At 46.5% G+C, this 22,874-nt stretch overlaps 2 protein-coding genes across 2 annotated transcripts in view; one reads left to right on the top strand and one right to left on the bottom strand.

Annotated features, from left to right (window-relative positions):
• The window catches only part of pcdh7a (protocadherin 7a), a 33,399-nt gene extending 27,751 nt beyond the window's left edge, over nucleotides 1–5,648 (top strand). Inside the window, exons 5-7 of the mRNA XM_076145730.1 lie at nucleotides 628–829; nucleotides 2,214–2,393; nucleotides 2,529–5,648. Coding sequence (XP_076001845.1) covers nucleotides 628–829; nucleotides 2,214–2,393; nucleotides 2,529–2,752 — 606 coding nt within the window. The 3' untranslated portion in view covers nucleotides 2,753–5,648. The remainder of the gene's footprint in view (nucleotides 1–627; nucleotides 830–2,213; nucleotides 2,394–2,528) is intronic.
• An 8,811-nt stretch (nucleotides 5,649–14,459) lies between these two features.
• Nucleotides 14,460–22,321, bottom strand: crmp1 (collapsin response mediator protein 1). Its single transcript, XM_076145729.1, has 14 exons — nucleotides 21,965–22,321; nucleotides 20,395–20,483; nucleotides 20,110–20,294; nucleotides 19,810–19,974; nucleotides 19,596–19,657; nucleotides 19,431–19,511; nucleotides 18,879–18,947; nucleotides 18,647–18,767; nucleotides 18,408–18,564; nucleotides 16,878–17,019; nucleotides 16,566–16,736; nucleotides 15,480–15,659; nucleotides 14,700–14,868; nucleotides 14,460–14,554 (listed from the first exon to the last, which is right to left on the bottom strand). Exons 1-14 carry the CDS (start codon nucleotides 22,319–22,321, stop codon nucleotides 14,460–14,462), a joined length of 2,043 nt encoding a protein of 680 aa, XP_076001844.1.
• Between the last annotated feature and the right edge of the window lie 553 nt (nucleotides 22,322–22,874).

The following is a 22,874-nucleotide window of genomic DNA, read 5'->3' as shown; positions in this document are numbered from 1 at the left end:
AAAGTAGGTTAGAGAGGCGGCTGCTGTTAACACATCGAGAGAAGTCACGTCTACAGTTGAAATACGCCCCTGTGACACATTGTTTACTACTGGCACGGCGTCCAGTATCACAGACAGCTCATTAGCCTCCATAGTCGAGTCAGTGTGTCTCCGTGCGAGCTCATAACGTCCCTCCCTACCTGGCTACCCCCTCATTTGTTCCAGCGCCCGTCCTTCTGAACACATTTCCACAGCACTTGGGTTTCAGAATGTGATGTTTGACACCCTGCATTAACTGAAATAGACCACAGAATACATTTGGAGTTGACTGTATGATCCCAGCTGTTACTCCTGGGAGCCGATCCAAGCTGAGAGATAAACGTCTCCAGGCAGGTCAGAGGTAAACACCGGCAACATCCAGCAGGATTAATCTAAACTGGGATTAAACCCCAACCCAAAGTTTTTAAGAGACATCTGTGAGTGGTTGATGGTTATTACCGTAAACCCATAATCACGGCGAACACGGGCAGATAATCTCAATATGTCTTCACAAACGCTGCCGCCGCCGGCCTGATACACAGATTGAGGATCTACGGATTAGCGATCCTGGATGATTAATCCCATATTGTGTGTGTTTGCTTGCTGCAGGGGACACTTCGCCGGGTGACCTTCTCGGTGGTGAGCCAGCCACAGGACGGCGGTTGCTACGACAGCGGCATGGAGGACTCAGAGACGCCCAGCAGCAAGAGTTCATCAGGCCCACGGTTGGGGGCCCTGCCATTACCGGAGGAAGGCTATGAGCGAACAACGCCGGAGGGCAGCGTGGGGGAGGAGGAGCATGTGGAGAACGGTCAGGACACACACACACACACACACACACACAAATCATTCGGTAAACAGATTCATTCAATGCAGAAAAGTTAAATCTCAAGAGGCTCTCAGATGTATTTCATGTTATTCCTCAAGGCTGTCTACTTTCAGTGAAAGACACACACACACTCTCACACACACACACACACACACGCATATATAGGAGGTATTCACAGAGACCTTGAACACAAGAGCCCTTTCTCTCATAATGTGGCAGGAGTACGTTTTATAGAAACTGTGTGTGTGCGTGTGTGTTTGTTTGTCCTATGAAACGCTTTTTTCCCGTCACTGCAGTTGTGTGACAGGCTATTGTGCCGCAGCCTCGTGTGCGGCCTCTCGTCATGGCTCTGAAGCCCAAATCTTCCCTTTCACCAAAGAAATTGAGTTTTTACTCTTCGCTACCGCCGCCTTTGTTATTCACCTTCCAAGGCCGGAGAACAACGGAGGAACACACACACACATAGGGTTTTCTTCTTTCTGGCTTTTCTCTTTACCCTCTTAACCACCACGCCAGAGCTGAAACAGCCGCATCAAAGCATCAGCGCCAAGGTCACCGCAACCTTGGTGACGCATTGTAGCTCTGTGGCTTCAATTCAAAAGGGCCAGTTTATGCGCTGACTCGTGAAAAATCTGGAGGGTTTTTTAATTAGTGTTTGTCACGGTCAAACAGAGCAGAAGTGAACAGAGGAAGAATTAATGGTGAATGTATGTGGATTTATGGACGCGGCTTCAGAATCCTTACAATTAATTCAAGAGGAACGTCGTTTAAAGTAGAAATTTTTGCCAAGTTTCAGGATTTATTTTGTTTTTTTATAATTGGCTGAATGGTCACATGCACCTCATCTATCATTACAAATGTTCAGTCCATTCGTCAATGTGCCGATATTGACTTGTATCCGATTGGTTTACATGGCTGACCTTTGACACCGGCCCCTGTAACACATTAGCATGTGGTCCCCAGTGGCCTCACTAACCTTTGCTACCCAAATGATCAGGCTAGCGTGAAACTTTGCTTTGCATGTGGAGACGTCCAGTGAGAACGATTAAAATTCCGTTCGTCATCTTCCTCTTTGACCTCGGGCGTCATCTTTCATGTAACGTCAAGCACCTCGGGGACATTCTGCCTCCTTTTAAAGTCAGCGATTTATTATGCTTTCTGCCTAAACAACGTGTTCCTGTCTCTGCTTCTAGATAGAGAGATAGGTAGGTAGGTAGGTAGGTAGGTAGGTAGGTAGGTAGGTAGGTAGGTAGGTAGGTAGGTAGGTAGATAGATAGATAGATAGATAGATGGATAGATAGATAGATAGAGAGACTCCATCTTGTTATCCATCCTTCAATCCCTTCTTTCCTCTTTCTTTATCCAGATGCCAGACAGCTGCCAGACGTGGCTCTGACAGGAAAGTGTACGAGGGAGTGTGACGAGTTCGGCCACTCTGACACTTGCTGGATGCCCGTTCGTCCGTCACCCCGCCAGCGCCAGCGGCACGGCAGCGACCCCCCGCGGCTTTCTACCTTTGCGCCGGGAGACGACAACAACAACCTGCGTGGCAACGACCAGGAGAGCGACAGCGAGAGCGCCGGCAGCGCGGGAAGCTCCGAACCTGCGGTTGGTGGCGGCGTTGAAGGCCAAAGGTTACCTTTAGCCAACGGGGATCCTCTCGGAACCCTGGGCAGCGGAGACCGGAACAGAAACATGGGCGACCACAACCGTAACCTCCTGAACCGCAAGATGACGTCTGCATCCTACGACACGTTTAGCAGCGCCGGCTTCGGGAGGCGCCAAGGAGAGGAGGAAGGAGGAGAAGGCCAGAACCCACCCGAGGTCATACCACTGACGCGGACAGGAGGAGACTACAAGACCACGTCCTGCCTCACTCTGTCCAGACGCGAGGTCTACCTGTGACAGGCCGGCCCGTGGCGTGATCACCACAGCGCCCCCTTTCCAGAGGCGAAGGAAGGAATCAGTCCACGCTGGGTTAAGACTTTATCGGCAAAAGGGTGTGGACATCATTTCAGAAGGCCTTTTAAACCTGTGAAGATGTGAAAGTGTAGTTTTTTCTCCCAGAAGTCATATACGCTAAATTGAAAACTTTTGGATTCTGACTGATATTTATAGGAAAACGAAACATTAAGGAAGGGACGGATCAGCTCTGCGGAGTACCAGGAGTACTTTCTAAACCCAAGTCTTTTTAAAAACTACTTTTGAAGGTTGCCTACGGGGGAAAAGATCCTATTATGTCCGCGCGCAGGAGGACAACTTCAGATTCCTCTTTTTTCCTTTTTTTTTACTCGAATCCAATGCATGCCTGACCCTCTGCCATAGGCGATTCTGCGTGAAGAAAAGAGGGATTGAAAACTGAGTAAATCCCGTTGCTATAAATACCTCGGTGCAAATGAGAACTTTCACCGAGCGAGATTTGAACTCAGCTGAAACCAGAAGCAGATGAGAAAAAACCAACCGAGGTCTTATTCTACTGAGAACAGCTGAAAGTTGATCTATTTTGGATCTAATTCAAACCAATCAAACTTTCTAACGCTCTAATCAACCATCCTAACACCAAATGGGGGAGATAGGAATCACTCAGACTGCAACGGGAAAAGAGCAAAATCCCGTGAGAATCCTGAACAAAAATTGTGAATAGGACATGAAACTAATGAGGAGCACGGCCGGTTGTACAGTAACAAGAAGGAAACACACACACACACACAAAAAAACAAAAACGCTGATATCAAAAATCAGTTGTTCCTTAAAAAAAAGAAAAAAAAAAAAATCACCAAGGATCAAGAACAAAAAGACTTCTTACAGGAATCTAACGGAACCATTCGGAATACAAGGTCCTCATAGTGCGTCAGTAGTGCCACCGTATTCCAGCGTGTGTGTTTAGATACGACCTGTTTATCATTTTGCCTCCTCACCCAGTCTGTATGTATATATGTGAGTATTTGAAAAAATGGCAACTTTTTCGCTGCACTGCTGCCCATCGCATAGCGCGCACACACACACACACACACACACACACACACACACACACACACACACATACAGAAACACACACACACACGACGATGACGCCACTCTGACAAAGGCGGCCCAGTTTTCATGTATCATACACGTCCTCTCTCTCACACATACACACACACACACACACACACACATATATGTACACACCTGCACGCCTGCACGCACTTCCACACAGACCTGAGCATGTATACATTTGCAGATGGTGAACATGCATAGGGGCCACAGTTTATGACATGATGATCAGTGTGGCCGTGTAACGTTAAGTATATGATGAGGTTGTGTCACCTTACGTACAGAAACATATCCACACACACACACACACACGCGCACACACACACAGGCATACAAGTAGAAACACAAAGACGCATTAGGATATGTGCAAATCCATATGCACTGTGTGTATATGTGCTCTTAATCATAATTTAACATATTTCCTCTCATTGAACTAGCTGTAGCATTTTTGCCTGCTCCCTGCCAGCCAGTATTTAAACATAAAGTGTATTTAAACGATTACTCATCTTTCTGACTGCTACGTGGGGTCACATTAAAGGAAATATCAACGACATCCACCGTATGTAATGATAGACAATGCTGGAGTATGAGATATTCCACATGCTGTAAGTAGGACTCATAGAGAAACCAAATTTCTGTAAGAAACAAAAAGAGAAAAAAAGGACTTTGCATGAAAGAAAGATAACTTTAAAAGAGAAAAAAAAATAACAACCACACGCCTTTTTTTTGGATACCACGCCTATTTGGATACATGTGTACAATAATGTATGTGTGCGCTTGAAGGGGGGAGCGGTGGGAGCCAATGGCGGCGGCAACAGGAGGGATGGAGGCGGTTTGAGCGGATCAGTCTGTTCCTGCTTTGTCAAAGTTTTGGAGTAAGGAGGAGAGGGTGAATGTTTGGGTCTTTCTCCTCGTTTCAAAGTCCTGGAGGCCAGCACAAGAGCTAATGCTGCTGCTGCGGTGGGCTGAGGGAGGAAGGGAGGAAAGGAGGGGAGGAAGGGAGGTGAGGGGGGGACTGAACACACAAAGTAGCGAGCTGGGAGCACCGAGTTCCCGGCGCTGACCCTGAACGCACCCCCGAAAGTGCTTCGCTGTGCCCGGGCAGATAACAGCCTCCTTCACGCTCGTCCTTCCCAGAAGCTAGAGCACGACTCGACACACACAAGGGGGGTGTGTGTGTGTGTGTGTGTGTGTGTGTGTGTGTGTGTGTGTGTGTCTGTGCCTGTGTCTGTGTCTGTGTGTGTGTGTGTGTGTGTGTGTGTGCGTGTGTGCGTGTGTGCGTGTGTGCGTGTGTGCGTGCGTGCGTGCGTGCGTGCGTGCGTGCGTGCGTGCGTGCGTGTGTGTGTGGATCCAGGCCAAGCACGTCTTAATTCCCATCATCAGCGTGTGGTTCAAGCAGTGTGATAGGGATAACAGGGTTAAGGTCGTCCCAGTAGTCTTAATGAGTTTCCTTCCTTCCTCCTCTCTTCCTCCCCTCGATCTGCTCTGATCTCATTAATGCGTGGGCAGAGCAACGTTACACTGCTGGAAAATGCCGGTGAAGTGTGTCTTCATCTTTCCTGCCTTCTTATTCAGATCGGAGGAGGAAGAGGAGGAGGAGGAGGAAGAGGACAGTGTCAGAGAAACCAGAGCGCAGTGAGCTTCAGGTGTGATCGGCCACTGTGTTTAACTTAAACGCTGGAAGATTACAGGACGAGTGGGGAGCGGTAAAGGAAGCAAACGTGGCTCCGGTGGCTAATCATGGTAATTAGGTGCTAGCTGATAAGTTGTAGAGGATGGAGGGGCGGGGGTGGGGAGTCTACTTTGTCTATCTGCATAAACAGCCCTCCGCTCGGTGTGACCCGCCGACGCCGCCATGCTCCCTCCGCAGACCCTCATGGCCCCGCCCCCCTCCCCTCCCCTCCCGGCCAGGACTCGCGAGGACGAGGCCCCGATGTGTGGTGATCCAAACAACTTGGACTCTTGGGTCAAACAATCACGAACATCCTCAGGGGTCTTGTGCGATCACACATACACACACACACTTTATGTCTGTTGTGTGTGTGTGTGTGTCTTGTCCTTGAAAGAGACTCGTGAAACGGGCGCTCGCCTCTTCAAAATGGCCGATATTTCTTAGTCAAGCTGCTGTTTTATGGCAGTTCAGTTCCGTGAAGGCACCTTTTGAGAAACCCCCTCAGACGGACTAAGAGGACAGACCCGCTGTACATGAATCTGTGTGTGTGTCGGGGTGTGTATCGTTTTGGGTTTTTTTTTTTATACTGCACGTTTTAAACACGGATATGTGGAGGTCGACCGAGGACAGAGAGGGGAGACGGAGGAAGAGGAGCGCCACGCCTGAGCTCTTTCACACACTAATCAAGACACTTCAACGGACACCATGGACCCCTCACCCCCGCTCTCCCCCGCCTCCCCCGCTCTCCCCCCCTCGTGCTCTCCCCCCCTTATAGCCATGTACAGATAAAACTACACTGTAGATCAGACAACTGGAAACCATAAACAGACAAAGGCATGCTTAAGGTGTTCGATTCTGCACTCGAGAACAAAACGAAGAAAAAAAAAAGAAAAAACAAAGAAAACAGAACTGACTTTTAATTTCTCTTCTTTCTTTCCTTTTTCTTACGGGGCTGGCTGTGTTTTTGCTGCTCCCTTCCTGTAATTACATAACAAACTAATTGCATTTGCTATGACAAGGAGGAAGAGGAGTCGTCGACGAATGGTTTGGTATGAAGATGAATCATGTAAAAGTTTGACTTTGACATTAAAAACTTCAAACATACAGTCTGTGTGTGTGTGTGTGTGTGTGTGGGTGGACCAAACGCATCCTCAAGTAAGAACAGAACCAACAAACTGAAGCGTTCGTATTAAAATGAACCCACAGAACCAAAACCTTTCCATCCATTATAAATATTTTGATATTTCACCCCCGTGACCTTCTGTTCACATTTTCACGTCAAAAAATGCCAAACAATTTCTCATTTTTATCTTCTAAAGGTATTTTAATGGGATCCTGTGTTAGGAAATCTTACGGAAGCGTTGGAGACCATTTGCACTTATCGCCAAATGTTACCGAGGTATTAAACGTTGTAAAGATTAGTTTGAAGGACTTCAAATGTCAAGCTGTGTTTATTTCACCTCGCCTGGATGTCACACTGACACCATGTGGGCAGGAAGCAGCATTGCTACAGGGGTGCGAAGGATCCGTAGAGTTTGAGGTTGAATTCCATGGTTCTCAAACCTTTCGACCCAAGAACCTCGTCTGAGCAAAGAAAAACATAGCAGGAAAACTGTGTGTGTGTGTGTGTGTGTGTGTGTGTGTGTGTGTGTGTGTGTGTGTGTGTGTGTGTGTGTGTGTGTGTGTGTGTGTGTGTGTGTGTGTGTGTGTGCGTGCGTGCGTGCGTGCGTGCGTGTGTGTGTGCGCACGGTGCTGAAATTGAACTTGTAAACTTTGCGATACACACCTTAGTACACATGGTAACACACTCCAATAATAATGACATCTGTATTGTTTGTCTTCTTGTGTAGCCGGTCGGCCGCACCACCCGGGGCTCCGCCTGAGCGCCAGCAGTGGTGCAACAGTTTGAAATACTACCTTTACTGCCAGCGATAAATACTTAAACTTGCATGTTAAATGTGACAGCCGTTTCATAGACGCCTGTAGCAGGAAGAAAGGCTGCCAGGATGGTTTATAGCCCTGGACTCATAATGGAAAGTAATGAAGTCAAATGTGACACAATCTAAAAAGTCATCGTTTATGATAAGAGGGCTGTTCATATTTCACATGTTATGAGAGATCACGTCGTATAAAAGGCTATAATAGGTGGATAATACAGGATTAAATCACAGAGTCTTGCTGCGAGGACAACTGCACTGATTCTCCATTGCTAATAAACCATTAGGACAAGGCGAGCAGCGCTAGCATGGTACTACATTGTAAACTAGAGCGCAAGCATTTTTGCCGTCTATTATCTTGGTGACTTGTTTCCACTCCTCCCCCCCCCTCCCCAACCTCGGGTCAGAGTTTGAACCGTTTCCACTGCAAAACTTTCAACAACTGTATTTAAACCACACCTCCTTCAAAGAGAGAGGGGTTTGCTGATGTTTGGTCCAATAGAAGCCGACAGAATAATCCCAAAATCTAATCTAAACCACACACTGACACACACACATACCCTACACATCTTCCCCTCCCCAATTTCCTCTTTATGTCCGGATTCTGTTTTTGTTCTTCTTTCTTCATCCTATTTCAGTTTCCTTTTCATTTCTTCCTGTACTTTGTATCGTCTTTTTTTTCCAATTTTCTTCTCTATCTTCTTATCTCTCGCTCTGTTAACTTTTCTTTTCTTTTGTCCCCGTCTAAATAAAGTGAAACTGAAAACAAACACATTTCATCCTTGCCAATTCCTCTGTGTGACAGGACGAAGTCATTCATCTCAACAAAAACAAACACAACTTCATGTTCGCGTAGGTTTGACCCTTGACCTGTCAGGTGGAAAATACAAAAGGAAGAAGAGAGGGATCACTTTGCCCTTCATCATATAGTATTGTGCAGATTTGCCTGTGTTTGTATCTTTGGTTAGAAGCTGATATTAATTTGATGAAGCATGGAAGAGAAGACTCCTTTCAATTCTTCACGAAGACATTTTCAGATATTTTCGCTATATTAAAGCACCAATCTGAGTGAAAACATTAACATTCACAGTCGGAGTCTGTTCTACATTTGTAGATCCACTGTTTCTTATGACAATATTATAATAATTTATTCTCTTTAAGCCACATGAATGAGGCAAACTCTGCCTAGGCTTGTTCAGCTTTTATGGAGGTATGCACTCTCGTCAGTGTGCTAATATAGAATAACACTAATGCAATTCAATTGGATAAGAATGGTAAACAGTTTGTTTTTAAACATTCACATCTCCTATGTGACATTTCAAGAAGCTTTTGCTGAAACTTCCGTTTATGGATTCTACAGCCTCCATGCCTCCATCCCACGATTCACAATTAGCATAATTAATCAGGGTTAAATGCCAATATCTTTCCACATCCTCTAAGAATCTATTTTCCAACTAAAGTTAAAAAATCACCTGTCTGTGGTTTAAGATCTTGCAGTGTGCGGACGTTCCAGACCCCCGGGGGAGAAATGACTCCACAGCACTGCAACTAAGTCGTAAAAAAAAAACACATAAAAGAAAATCGTTAAACCGCACAGCAACAGGAATTAGCAACCCGGTTTGAAACATCATACGCATCAAAGTATCAGATCAGTCAAGGTGTCGTCATCAGTCATACTGTAGGAAGTGGCGACCGTAAAAGTCTCTGTGAATAAATCATGTGGGCTCACAGGATGAATGACCGTGAAGGAGTGTGCAAAAGAAGAAGATGCTTCCTTATATTTTTAATTAAATCCTCAGCAGATACCCTATGGATGTGTTTTTTATTGATTTAGATGTTAACCCTCCTCACATACGGTTTAGTTTAACAGCATTTCAGGATGTCAGACGCTTTCAGGAGTCAGTTTGGAGAGAGAAATGAGCTGAGGTGAACCTTGATCTCACTCACACAGCCTCAAAGTGAACAAACATAATCGCATATCTTGCATGTTTGTGCATATGGTATTCAAATATCCACAGATGCCCATTCATCTCACACACACACACACACACACATAGAGGCACAGCGGGGTGCGACAAGCATAAAGCCCCAAAGAGACTCTCCACATCCCTGCAGTGGCGGATAAAGAGTCACACATCTGATCACTTCTGTCAGCGCCGTGTTCCTGTGTTTGGAAATCGGCGCACGGAGCCGGAACATTCTCTCAGGCCGCTGATGTGTGAGATTTGATCCTCCCCGTTTTTCCTCAGTTGGCTGTCGTTTGCGTCCTAAGCTTTTCATGGTCATGATCAGCCTGCAACTCATCAAGCCATCAGTATTCACAGACAGGCAGAGAGAAGAAAGGACAAATACAAGCTGCTTTCATGGGGGGAGACACATAATGTATTTTTAAATGTGTGTGTGTGTGTGTACATACTCGAAGTCTGCGGCTCCAGAAATATAGATATTATCATTTGCTGTAAAGAAAAAAAATCCATTAAAGCAAACTGAGCTGCCCTTTAGCTGCTGTTTAACACTGATATCAAATAATAACATTCACAGATTTGTCGTGGGTATTAACACGTCCTCGTACGGGGACAGAATTCTCTTACTTGAGTGATTCTCTCTCAGTAATGACCTTTGCATTTGATACTTCATAACCACAATTTACTACTCAGGCTGTATGGAAACAAATAGTTGCCACGTCCTCTGAAATAGTAGTAAGAAGGTAGAAACAGGTGTGTGTCTCATGCTGATTGCTGACTGAGCACCACCTGCGGGTCAGATGATGAGTGTGTGTATGTGTGTGTAATTTGTGTAAATGCAGGTCAAGTAAAACATCGCAGTCGGAACGAAACATTAGTTTAAGTGCCGTGCAAAATGCTCTCGGAGTCGTAAGTGAAATGGCACCATCGTTAAATCGCTAACAGAAGAATTGTGTTACTTTATAGGCAGAATCAGAGCTTTTTATGCTTATTAGGAAACTGATAAATTAACATGACAAGAAGTCGTCATAGTTTGTTAGGCTTTTAAACAAACCCTACTCTTCTGTGTTCCGGCTGACAGGATGTCTTATAGATCCAGACCAAATTAGTTTATATGAGTCTATTTCTATTTCTGTCGGGATAAAATTCAGTTTGTATCTGCACTGGGATTCTCTGATGTCGAAAGCTTTGCTGCTGGCTACAAGTTCACTTTACGCCAGACAAAATACATCTCCAGGCCTTACATTTAATTTGTTATAAAAACTGGTTCTTTATTCTCTAAATACTGTCAACTTCTCAGGGGACGTTCAACCATGTTAACAAGATTAAGCAAGAGCCGTTATTGTTGAGGCTCAAGATGGACACCAAGTGGACCAAACTGCACATTGCAACCTTAATGTGAAGGACGGCCACATATGGAGCTCTCTGTGCTGACTGGGCTGCTTTTGTTTGTTGGCTTCACTGCCTTATTAATTAATGTGGCTTTGTGGTAATTGAAATTGTGAATGTGAATAATTAAAGATAGGAAAAAGGAGAATGTAGGAATAAAGCAGTGAATTCTACAGCGACACATTTAGGTGCTGATGAAATGTTAAATGGTGATGATGACCGCTTTGAGTTTAGTTTCATGTATTAGGTGAACTGAGTTAGAGAGATCAGTTTATAGTGAAGTGGGCTGTTTGCGCTTTCTGGCAACGTCTTTATTTCATTGGACATTGTTATTCTGCTGCCAATCTAATGTCCATAGTAGGCTATTGCTCGTTAGAAATAACTACATCTACTAAACGTTTCATAAAGCATATCTTTAACAACATTGTGGCATTCATAAAATAAATATTGCATAATAAAATGCTTCATGTTCCTGGAAAATAGCTCCTCTCTGACAGACTAGGCCGGATATAAACCCGGCCATATTTCATGGCCATAGATAGAAGCTCAGCCCAGCTTGGATATGGAAAGGAGGGACCTGAGGGACCAGCAGCCATAGAAAAGCAGCACAGTTGGCTCATTAATTCTTCTGGATGGAGTTTATCCCGTACAGCCATTAGTTCTATATAGCTGTTCCTTTTAAGGATGCAGAGTCTGCAAATTCATCATTCCCAGCCTTTACCAAGCACTATAGGAATATGGAAACACACCTACACACACAAACAAACATATGCACAGCTTGCTGTTTTGCATTTCTGCGATTTCATAACCTGCTGCAACAAAAGGCAAAAGTCTCCCCATTTCACCAATTCAGTTCAGCGTTGCGTCTCATTGGTTTATTCCCAGAGCAGATGGCGGAGGCACAGAGATGCACAGCCTCTGTCGGTCGCTGTGAAGGTGACGTAGCCTGGTATAAACTCATCCGTGCCAGAAGCAAAGATGCTCTCACCAGAATCTGTATGCATGAAGTTAGATGCAACCTTTACCTGAGCAGTTCAATGATCACAAATCTTCTAAGTGTGTGGAATCGTACACGTTTTCCTAATATCCCTAAAGGTTCACAATGAGCATCAAGAGCAGCTCTTATCATACACACGGTTCAATTTCACATTTCAGATTAGTTACACAAGCATCATACTCCGTGCATAGCCGTACCAAATATCACTCATTAGTTTTCGAGACATCTCATCAGGTACCAAAGTGTTGCTTAATATGACAGTTTGGAGCCGACGGTAAAGCCCGACTAAAGGTCAGGGGGTTATTAAGATTAGATTAGATCCTCATCCACTGGGAACCGGGAACATCTGCACCAAATGTCACGGCAATCTGGCCAGAAGACATTCTGCAAGTTTTGGATGAAGGTTGTTGATAGTTTGGGATAGTTGTGCGTGTTTGTGTCAGGCAGCGCCCCCAGCTGGTGGGTCTGTACTGTCTCCAGCCCGACAATCGGATCAATAATGCGATTGATCAATTTTTTAACCCAATTTTGACGCAATTGAACACATTTTTGCCTTCCTGAAAAGTGTTCACCACACACTCTCTGAAGATGGCCACACTGTAGTAAAACAAAATCTAACATAGCTTCCAATTGGCTTATTTTGCTCAAATTTGATACCAATTTAGACACGAGCATCTAGAGCACAAATGCATTGTTTCTAAGGTGAAATATGACTCCTGTGGAAAGTAATTCATATAAATATAAAAGCACAACGATCTCATGTTAGTTTATTGTTTTACCTGTATTTTAATTTTCTTAAATAATCTTTAATGATAATTGTTCTGATTCAACACATGGAATCTCAGGGCGAAGGTGTCTACAATAATTGTGAGCTTTGCTGTGTTTCTATCATGTGTTTATGAAGAGTTATAAGCAGAAAAAACAAGCGGAAAATACAGCCAAGCTCTAACATTACTACTTTAACAGGTTTAAATGGATAAACTCAGGTCCATCCATTTACCTCTGTGTCACTTTGCCAGCCTGCAGTTGCCAACATGGACTCTTGCTCGTGTACAAGATGGAGTTTGATGCTGTAGGCAGTTTCTCTCTGCAAAACCTGCAGTACTTGATTTGTAGTGTTTTGTCTCTCCCACTGTCTGCAATCACACTTCAGCGTCAGTGCCAATTTAGCAGCTTACTGTGGTTTACCTCAGCTAAAGGTTGTGGGTTTGCATCAAAGCGCCCTGGAGTGGGTTTGTGGGTTTCCTCACACCTGGGGGCAATTTGCAGCGTCTCTGGAGAGCTCACAACTCACATTCACACCTCGGGGAGTCTATTTACAGTGGATCTATTCGGAAGTCTCTTCAGGCTGTAAATTATTCCTCTGCTCTTTTTTTCAGATGGGAAATTTTGCGGATTAAGCGGTTTCTGATGCTGCTGAAGCTTTTTTTTTGGTTTTTACAGATTGTGTCATTTAAATTAGAGTAGTATCTCACTCAGACTGGTATTTCATAAGGCGTTGGACTGGACACAGGACAGATAAGGTTTGCATTCGTCAACTTATTGTCTTCTCTATTGTATGAATTCTACAAAAGAACGCATATTTGATCATATTTCACAACAGTCAAGTCTTTATTGATCATCAGTGCTTGCATTGGACCGGACAACAGCAATAGACTAACCAACAGAGCGGCATAAAAACACTAAATGCACCATCAAGGAAAAAAAACACCAAGACTTCATCGCATCAAGTGGAAACGGCTTCAATGGAGTCGCCATGGAGGTTTAGTGAACATCATCATGGCAAAGATCTACTTCTGGCATGATTGGCAGACAACATAACTACAACACACACATTATCAATTCTTCACTGTCGAGCTTTGTAAGTTAAGCACAGCAAACTACTCAAGTAGAAATTCAACGTGCAGGTCACAGTTTTTTGCATTTGCTTCATCTACTCATCTACATTTGGATTCACATTTTCTAGGATTGTTAATACGTTTGCATATACAGTGCAGTGTGTGATATGTGATGGTCGCATTGCTTAACTGTGCCTCCGAACGGCAACGGCGAGTGTTCACAGATAAGTCTTATTTGTTGTGCCTTTGAATACAGTGTGGAATGTGCCTTCAGTCGTAACCATAAGCAGGTAGAGAATCATAAACGTCCATGCAACACAATCCACTTGAGCCACACTGAAAACAGATACTGCAAACGCGTAGAAAGCTTCAGCCGTCCACTGGATGGGTGGATGGGAGCACCGTGTGTGAGCAGACCCGTGAGATGTGCCGAGTGAGAGAGGAGGAGGAGGAGGAGGAAGTCATGCTCATGGAAAAGGAAATAACATTATGCAACACCAGGGTCGCTGAAAGGTTCTTTAAGTATCTGAGCGCTCCGACCGTGAGCTTCTCCGCATACTGTAAGGATAATAGTGCTGCTGATGCTTGTTGGTGTCAAGGCAAACTTTAAAAAGAAATCAGAACGATCTAAAGGAGTTTGGTGTCATTTGGTGGCCTTGCAGTGAAACTCGTACCAAAAAATACAAAGATATTCATCCATGTGCTCACATTTTAGTCATACACACACACACACACACTCATCGGGTGACGCTCCAGCCACACACTGCGCATCTGGGTGCTCAACCAAGGAGGTTGTTGATGTTGGAGCGACCACCAGGGGGGGCTACAATGCGGTGTCCCGAGCGGCGTGGGATGTAGTCATCAGTCTGAGCCCCTGAGAAACGGGTGACAAGATGTTTCATTGGGTCGATGAACAGTTAATAAATGATTTAGTTAATTGATTCTACTGAGATTTGTTCTTCCTTATATTTGTTCTGCCTTGTACTTTGACAGATCGCATATATTCTTATTGCTGTTACCTGACAGGCTGAAGTTGGATTGGTGAAGGTTGCGTATGGGTGGTGGTTGGTGAGAAGTGGGTGATGATCTGGCTGAGGGTGAAGGAGTGATGTACTTGGAGGGGGTTGGAACCACATCCTGAACGGGGCCATCGTACATCCCACGAGTTACACCCTGCTGGGCCTTCATCTGGAGAACACACACACACACACACACACACACACACACACACACACACACACACACACACACACACACACACAAACCTGCCAGTCATTCTCCAGAAACAAAATGATCTAAAGCCATAATACAAGATTCACTGTTCAATCTTGATCAATCACCATCAACACGCTTAATGTGTTCTGGCCAAATTTGATCTCCACACAATCTAATAATTATTATCTACATATATTGTCTGTGTGACGTTGGAGTCTGGCTCTTTATGTCTCTCTGACGGCAGTAACGTCAGCGTCAGCAAATGTTTGAAAGCCTCTGCCCACCGAATTATTTTTAGTCCAACTATTTTTAAACCTGACATTTCTATTACCACCTTAAAAATGTGGGTCTTTAAAGCGAGGCTCTCCCAACCCGCTTCTCTGAGAGCTCCAGTCCAGCAGCGTCTCTATCCTGCTCCTTTAACTAGTTCCACTCACCCTGCACCCCCAGATTCTAGACAGCCAATGTGAAATATCAAGCAAAGGCAATTATTTAAATGTCAGGATATAAGTCCTTGCTGGGCCGAGGCTCTCTGGAGCTCAGGTTGGAGACCCCAGGAGCCGTCTACAGTTTATCTACTCTACCTGGTTCCTGAACTTGACACGCTGGTAGGCGTAGTCTGGGAAAGGCTTGCGGGGGATGAAGCGCCCGGTTCCCTGTCGAGCCAGCACCTTGCCTTCCTCATACACCACCTGACCCTGGCTCAACACCAGGACCGGACCCCCGCGGCACTCCAGGCCCTCAAAGATGTTGTAGTCCAAATTCTGTGTGGGGTGAGATAGACGATAGGAGACACAAGACAAAGAAACAATGAGTGAGTAAAAGGGAATTGCGCAGAGGAGCAAAGGACAGTTCTTTCATTTTCTCCAAACCGTTTTGGTAGCAGTGATTTCATGTAATTTATAGGCTAAAAGTGCAATTTCAGCAAGCTTTGTATCAGCAGGAGAGGGGAGAGAAGTAGATAGAAGAATTACTGCATGCAGTAAAATTGAGGCAGTTGAGAAATGGGGGATTAATAAGTAGGAGAATGGCTCGGGGCTGTGGAGGAAATGGCAGTCTGAACACGGGGGGATGGTATGGAGATGGGCGAGGAAGGGGGGGGGGGGGGGGGGGGGGGATTATAGAACCCGTCTGGATTAAGGCCTTTGAGAGTGGAGGCGCAGACTGAATACATTAACCACTGTCTTACATCTTCTCCATATAGCCTCACGTTGCTCAAAGCTAAATTGCACCTCTGATGGCAACACAGACTGATAGAGGGCTGGAGGGGGGATGTGACCCAGAGCCAAAACCCATCTGGATCCAAGGCTTTATGACTGAATATGTGAAACACTTGGCCAAAGGCTCATTTTCACTTTAGTCATTTTGCATTTACATTTAAAAAAAAGATCAGTTACCTTTCCAATAATGCATGTGAAGCATAACCTTCACAGCCGATGGATTGGAGGTGGAGCTCAGGTCTGACTCGCTGCCTTTACTGTAGTTTGGTATCAAACTGTTCCCAGTAATCACAGGGTTGACTGAATATCACCCAAATGTCTCTCCCCCTTCACTGACCCTTCACTTTCTCACTCTATATCCTATATCCATACTAGACCCTCCCCCTCCTGCCTGCACAACCCTCTCTGTACCTCCACCTCCTTCTGCAGAACATATGTGTGTGTCCTCACCGACTGCTGGAGTTTGGCAGTGATGGTTTTGACTCTGTCAGGGTCCCAGATAACGATGTCGGCGTCGGAGCCCACAGCTATCCGGCCCTTACGTGGGTATAAGTTGAAGATTTTGGCAGCATTGGTTGATGTGACTGCCACAAACTGGCTCTCATCCATCTTCCCCATGGCCTTAGAGAGAGAGAAGTTGATATTAAGGCTGGTCCATCAAAAATATTAACATATCCCACTGCTACTCAGACACACACACACGCACGCACGCACATACACACACACACACACACACACACACACACACACACTCAAACTCACCACAGCCTTGTCCCAGACGAAGCCCATCCTCTCCTCCACTCCATTGGTTCCCTCTGGAATCATGGTGAAGTCATCTTTACCAATTGCCTTCTGGGAAATGCTGTACGCACAGTGAGCGCTGCCCACAACATGGAGGTCCCCACTGCATCAAAGGAACAACATGTTTTCATTATTCAGCTGTTAAACATGACATTTATCCAACATTTATTTATCTATAGACTTGATCCTGAGTGTCTTCACCTAAGCTATAATACTGCACACAAATACATTCCTGCAGTTAACCACCAGGTGTCCCCACTGAGCAGCACAATGGGAGTTAAAGTTGCAGACATGTGAGGGCCTGTAGGGCAGGAGTAGAAGCCAGCTGACCCGGTCTGAGTGCTGCGACACAGCTGCAGTGACAGGGGTCCTCCAGCTTTAACTGGGCCACACACACACACACACACACACACACACACACTGATACACTGCACATTCAGTAAGCTGCACATACACACATACACTCAATTACCTCACATTATCTAATACACTGTATTTGATCGATAATGATGTGTCATTAACATAATTTCTCCTCCAAGCTCTTTGATTCATTTGTTAATCACAGTGATTGCTGTGTCACTCTGCACTGTGGGACCTTTGACACGGAGCCACCAGAGAGTCAATTAAGGAAATAATGGGCTTTGCTGCAAAGATCCACTCGTGTTTGTGTGTTCCTGTCTGAACGCAACCTTAAAATGCACCCTGTCACTTTGGCCCAGACTCAAAGAAAACAGCCGTGTCACACTGCCAGCATGACGTCGCCGACACGCCTTTAGACGCTGGAGGAGGAGTGAAGAGGAGGAGGAGGTGCAGGGGAGCACTTGGTATCCAAGGCAACAGATGATGAGTTATTCTAGTTCCTGTGCTATTTATGGAATTCAGGACAGTCAGAGGTGCACAGCAGGGCGTGTGTGTGTGTGTGTGTGTGTGTGTGTGTGTGTGTGTGTGTGTGTGTGTGTGTGTGTGTGTGTGTGTGTGTGTGTGTGTGTGTGTGTGTGTGTCAGGAGAAAGTGAGTTCTGGTTGTACTTTATCCGTTGCTTCCTGCAGTAAGATGCTCATAAATTACAACCTGACTCCTCGCAAACATTTAAAGTCACCACAGAAAGGTTTAAGTGTCCCTTTTTCATTTCTGACTCAGCTCTTTTGTGTTACTCTGCCTCCCTCTTTCCACCCCCAGCTTCCTCACACACACACACACACACACACCTTCTCCTCTCTTCACCTCTGTCTCTCTCTCTGCCTGAAGGTGGCTTTAGCCTGCATGTTAAACACAACACAAGCAGGTGTTTGTGGCATGAATACCAAATTATGAATTTAGTGCCCACAGTGACAATGCCATCCTTGCAGGTTTCTCCTTTGCTGTCACCCAGCGGAACATTTAACACGGTGCTGAGGTCACAGCTATCTTAACTCAACCATGAGATGTCCTGCATGCCTGAAACAAAGCTCTCATTAGATCTTCATCTTTGCTGAAAGTATAGAAGTCATACCAGGCCAGCAGTGTGTGGAGATGATCTGGGGTTGTGGGGTCTGGACTCAAAGGAGGAGAGGTCACGTGAGCAGCTGCCTTGGCCCAGTTCTTGCTCCAGTAGTGAGAACCGTCAGTGACCAGGCTCGCCGTGATCGGCTCCCCAAAAACGACACAACCTGGAAAGAGACAGAAGCACAGTGAAGTTCATCCCTCTGTACACTGACAGGAACCCTTCTAGAGGACATAGGAAGGTCTGACCTTTCCTCCTGGCCTGGGTGATGGTGTCGGCTGCACTCTTGCTCATCACCTTGGTGATGTAGACGGGACAGTTCACCTGGTTGCCAATGGTGATGGCCCGAAACACAGCCTCAGCCTCCACCTGTGCAGAAACAGTGAGGTCAAAGTGTCAAAACCTCTGTGATGGATGGATGGATGGATGGATGGATGGATGGATGGATGGATGGATGGATTGATGGATGGAACACATCACCTCTTCGGGGCGACTCAGAGGATGACCTTCAGGTCCGGTGATTCCCATGCTGAGGATATTTCTTTGTTCCTACATCACAAATGAAAACAATCCAGATGATCTCCATTGCAGAGGTCTCCAAACTTGATCACAGCTCACATTTGAAAACCTTTCCATTCCCTTGGCAAGGCAGATATGGGTTACATCATTTCCTCCGGACCCTTCTTGTTGCTGTTACCTCTGTAAGGTTAACAGGCTCACTATCATTCTTCTCTTTCACCTCTGTCGTTATCATTCATGATAGATAGTTCTATCTTTATTACACCCATGACCTCCATAACAGCTGTCATCTTTACTGTCACTGCTATCAGCACCGTCACCCTCGCCATCTTTATCATTATTACATCATCTTCCTCATTAGTATGATAATAGCCAGCAGCCATGATGGCCTCTAATCAATCTGTCAGCAGCAGCAGCATCACTAAGGCTCAGACGGGCTTTTATGTCACACTAATATCTTTATGGCAGAGCAAACAGCCACATTATAAAGTCAGGATGTTAGATGGCACCTACTTGGGCAATCAGGTCTCCATTCTCTGCGTGAACCAGGGCCACAGCACCAAGCTCCTTCAGGAAGGAGAACGCCTCATACAACTGTGGGAAGAGTGGCAAGAGTGGGAGAGTGATGTATGTGAGATGCATAGGATAGAAGAAGATCTGTGATGATGTGACACAAACCTGAGTATCTGACATCTGGAACACATCCTTGTAAGCCATGTACACTTGGAAGGAGTTGATACCTGCATGCAAGCACAGATTAGAGAGTAAATTGAGATGGAGATCATGTTTATGTCAGCTTCTGAAGGCAAGATGTAGTAGTAGTATAGTTTAAACTTGACTTCAATCTTCATCGGGGCTGTGAAACATATTTGAGCTTGTGACTTGCTGGTACCTTTGTCTTGCACGAGCAGCTCCAGCTCATCTTTCACAGCTTCGTTCCACTGAGGGATGTCTACATGCAGGGAGTAGTCGCAGCAGGCTTTCTTATCTGCAGCCTCCTGCCAGCGCTCAAACGTTTCCAGCAGGCTCTCCTCAGGCTGCGGAGTCACGTGATCAACTGCCAAAAGCAAAGGGTCAAAGTGTAAGACGGGCAGATTATGGCTATGACTTTGCGGCGCTTGCAATATGTCCGTGCGTGTGTTTGGCTGTGTTGACATGTTCCGCACACATTAATTAAGGCGTCCGCACTCACTGATCATGGTGGTTCCCCCGGCCAGCGCAGCCTTGGTGCCCTGGAGGAAATCATCCACTGGCTGTGCGCCCAGGTGGGGCTTCATCAGGGAGGTGTTGACATCTATGCCCCCTGGTATCACCATATGGCCGTCAGCCTGGATCACCTTCACACCCTCTGGAACACACAGATTCTCCCCCACCTGCCTACCAAGGAGGAGATTTATATTGAGATAAAAGGGGACGAGGACAGGGACTGAATATTTCAAATTGTAATTGCTGAGAGAGCGTCTTGTCTTATACGTACTTGATGAGCCCGTCCTCGATGAAGACGTCCGCATACTGAGAGTGGTCATCGTTGACCACTCGCCCTCCTTTGATCAACAGCTTGTCAACCTGCAGGGGTGAGGAAGAGAGGGGTGGAGAGAGATGAGGAGAGAGAGCAAGCTAAGGTTAAAACCTCTTCCTGATCAAATGAATAAGCACATTTTAGCAGACCACCCTTCATCCACACCCTACCACCGTGGAGGGTGCCTGGTAACAGCAAGAGGAAGATGTTATGTCTCCATGGTAACCAGAAATCATTCATGGTTGGAGATGATAGGTAGCTGACTTGCTGGAGGAGGCAGTTTTTATTTTGTTGTGATTTTGTTGCCTTTTGCCTTTAATGTGTCACTCAAACAGATTCTTCTGCATAATGCATGGAACTGAGAAGAGATGCTTCCCTTTGCTAAAGTCTCCTGTGGCTCTTGTGCCGCTGGGCCAATCAACATTCGATCCTCGCTTCACACGCGTCAATCGCTCGATCGGCGGTTTGTTTACTCCACGCTGTGTAACTATGAAAGTGGTGTTCGTGCTGTTCGCGGTGTGTGTTTGCTGTCTCGGGCCTTCACGGCTCTCTGCAGCCTCACTAAGAATTTAATCCCCTCTGCCGGGCTGTGGCAGCAGGGATTTGCAGGCTATAACCGGAGCGCCTCCCCGGCCAGCACGGCACGCCAGGCCGGGTGTCTTACCGTCAGATGGGGGATGCTGCTCCTCTCACACATCCTCTCTCTCTCTCTCTCTCTCTCTCCGCGGCTCTGTTCCCCCGGGGCGGGCAACTCAGAAAACGGCTTGTGATGCCACCGGCGACTCGCGCTGCGCTCTTTGTCTCCTCGGTGTATGTGCGTGTGTGTTTGTGTGTGTGTGTTTGTGTGTTATTGTCCCCGCGTGTTATCAGGAGCACGCGACGGCTGCTTGGAGCGCGCGGGGTGACAAGCTGACGACGAGACTGTGCGCGCGCGTGAGCAAGAGGTTTTCCCAATGGCGTCGACTGGACACGACTAGGCGCGACACACACGCACGCTCGCGCACGCGCGCACATACTTACATACACTGATACAAACAGAACGCACGTGCACGTGCACACGCATGTCACGTACAGGGATCTAAACAATGTCTGTCGCTGTCCACTTCAGCACCGTAAACCGTCTCGGGTTTTGCATATAGGTTAACCGCTCGATGGTCAAATTGCAATGCAGCACGCGCCTACAAGAGTTCATCATGTACGCATATCTTGTTATTCCGATTTCAAGTAATTTTCCAATAGTTCTGTTGAGATATGATCCACTTGTGACTCAGCCATTCAGAAACACACTACGATCATTTGGCAGACGCTTTTATCCAAAGCGATTTACATTACATCACCACCCTTCGCAGAGGGGGGAGCAATTGGGGGTTCGGTGCCTTGCTCGGGGGCACCTCGGCAGGTACTCGAACCGGCGACCCTCCTATTCCCAAACAGAAGCTCTACCAACTGAGCTACTGCCTCCACGCGCAGTGAGAGAAAGCTCAGGCACACACACACACACACCCACACACACACCCACACCGTATACCTTCTCTTTCGGGCTCGCCTGCCCTGATGGATATTTGACCTCCACACTAGCCCGTCCATCATCCCTCCCGCCGGGCGAGTCAGTCTGCGATCCGCCCCGGGCCTCGTCGGAGTTCTTGGCGCTGTTGTCTTCCCCAGCAGCATCCAGCACCCTCTCCCGGCTGCCGCTCCTCGGGGTGCGACTCCCTCTCCTCCCCACCGCGTAGTTGTCGAAGTCAATGGTCTTGCTCTCAAACGCTCCCTCTACGGAGCTGAACATCCCGTAGGATTTCCTCTGGTTCGCTCCGGTTGTTATCGGCCCCGCCAGGTAGACCGGCAGCTCATCCTCCCGGTTCCATTGTCTTCTACAGTCGGACATTGTAACGTCCACCGGTCACCACAGACTTCCTCCAGACAGAAATAAAATAACGGAGACAGCCTCGCTTGTGTGTGCCAGTCTCGCCTCGCTCGGATGCTGTGATCAGAATGCTGCCTCCTCACACACACACACACACACGACGATTCAGTGATGCGGTGCTCCAGATTCGTGTGAGCGGGAGGAGGAGGAGTGTGTCATGAGTTAACTTTGAATGTGAAGCTTTGGCAAGACGGTGAACAATCGATGATTTGATGTATAAAGGGATGGACAGTTTATGTTTATGTTTTTGCCTTTCTTTATTCTTCATTGCCTCTCTACCCCCTCCTTCTCTCTCTCTCTCTCTCTCTCCCTCTCTCTCTCTCTCTCTCTCTCTCTCTCTCTCCACGCATGAAGTGATAGTGATGGGGGAATATGGCGTGATCCCTGAATGCATCGGCGGATTAGAGGTGGGGGGGGGGGGGGGGGGGGGGGGGGGGAGAGAGAGAGAGAGAGAGAGAGAGATCCTTTCAGAACCTGTGCAAATGGACAGCTCCCAGGGAACAAAGACACCTTC

This window comes from Genypterus blacodes, unplaced genomic scaffold (assembly GCF_046128005.1).
Source record: "Genypterus blacodes isolate CSIRO-AG114 ecotype Tasmania unplaced genomic scaffold, CSIRO-AGI_Gbla_v1 ptg000030l_1, whole genome shotgun sequence".
Lineage (NCBI taxonomy): Eukaryota > Metazoa > Chordata > Actinopteri > Ophidiiformes > Ophidiidae > Genypterus > Genypterus blacodes.
This window is presented reverse-complemented; position numbering and strand designations above follow the sequence as displayed.

Excerpts from the sequence above, each read along its gene's own strand:
- crmp1 (XM_076145729.1), bottom strand. The coding sequence starts at position 22,321 with ATGTCCGACTGTAGAAGACAATGGAACCGGGAGGATGAGCTGCCGGTC. Across the intron at positions 20,295-20,394 it reads ATCGAGGACGGGCTCATCAA|GCAGGTGGGGGAGAATCTGT; the intron begins GTACGTATAAGA and ends CCTCCTTGGTAG. Across the intron at positions 17,020-18,407 it reads CTCCACACACTGCTGGCCTG|TGGGGACCTCCATGTTGTGG; the intron begins GTATGACTTCTA and ends CCTTTGATGCAG.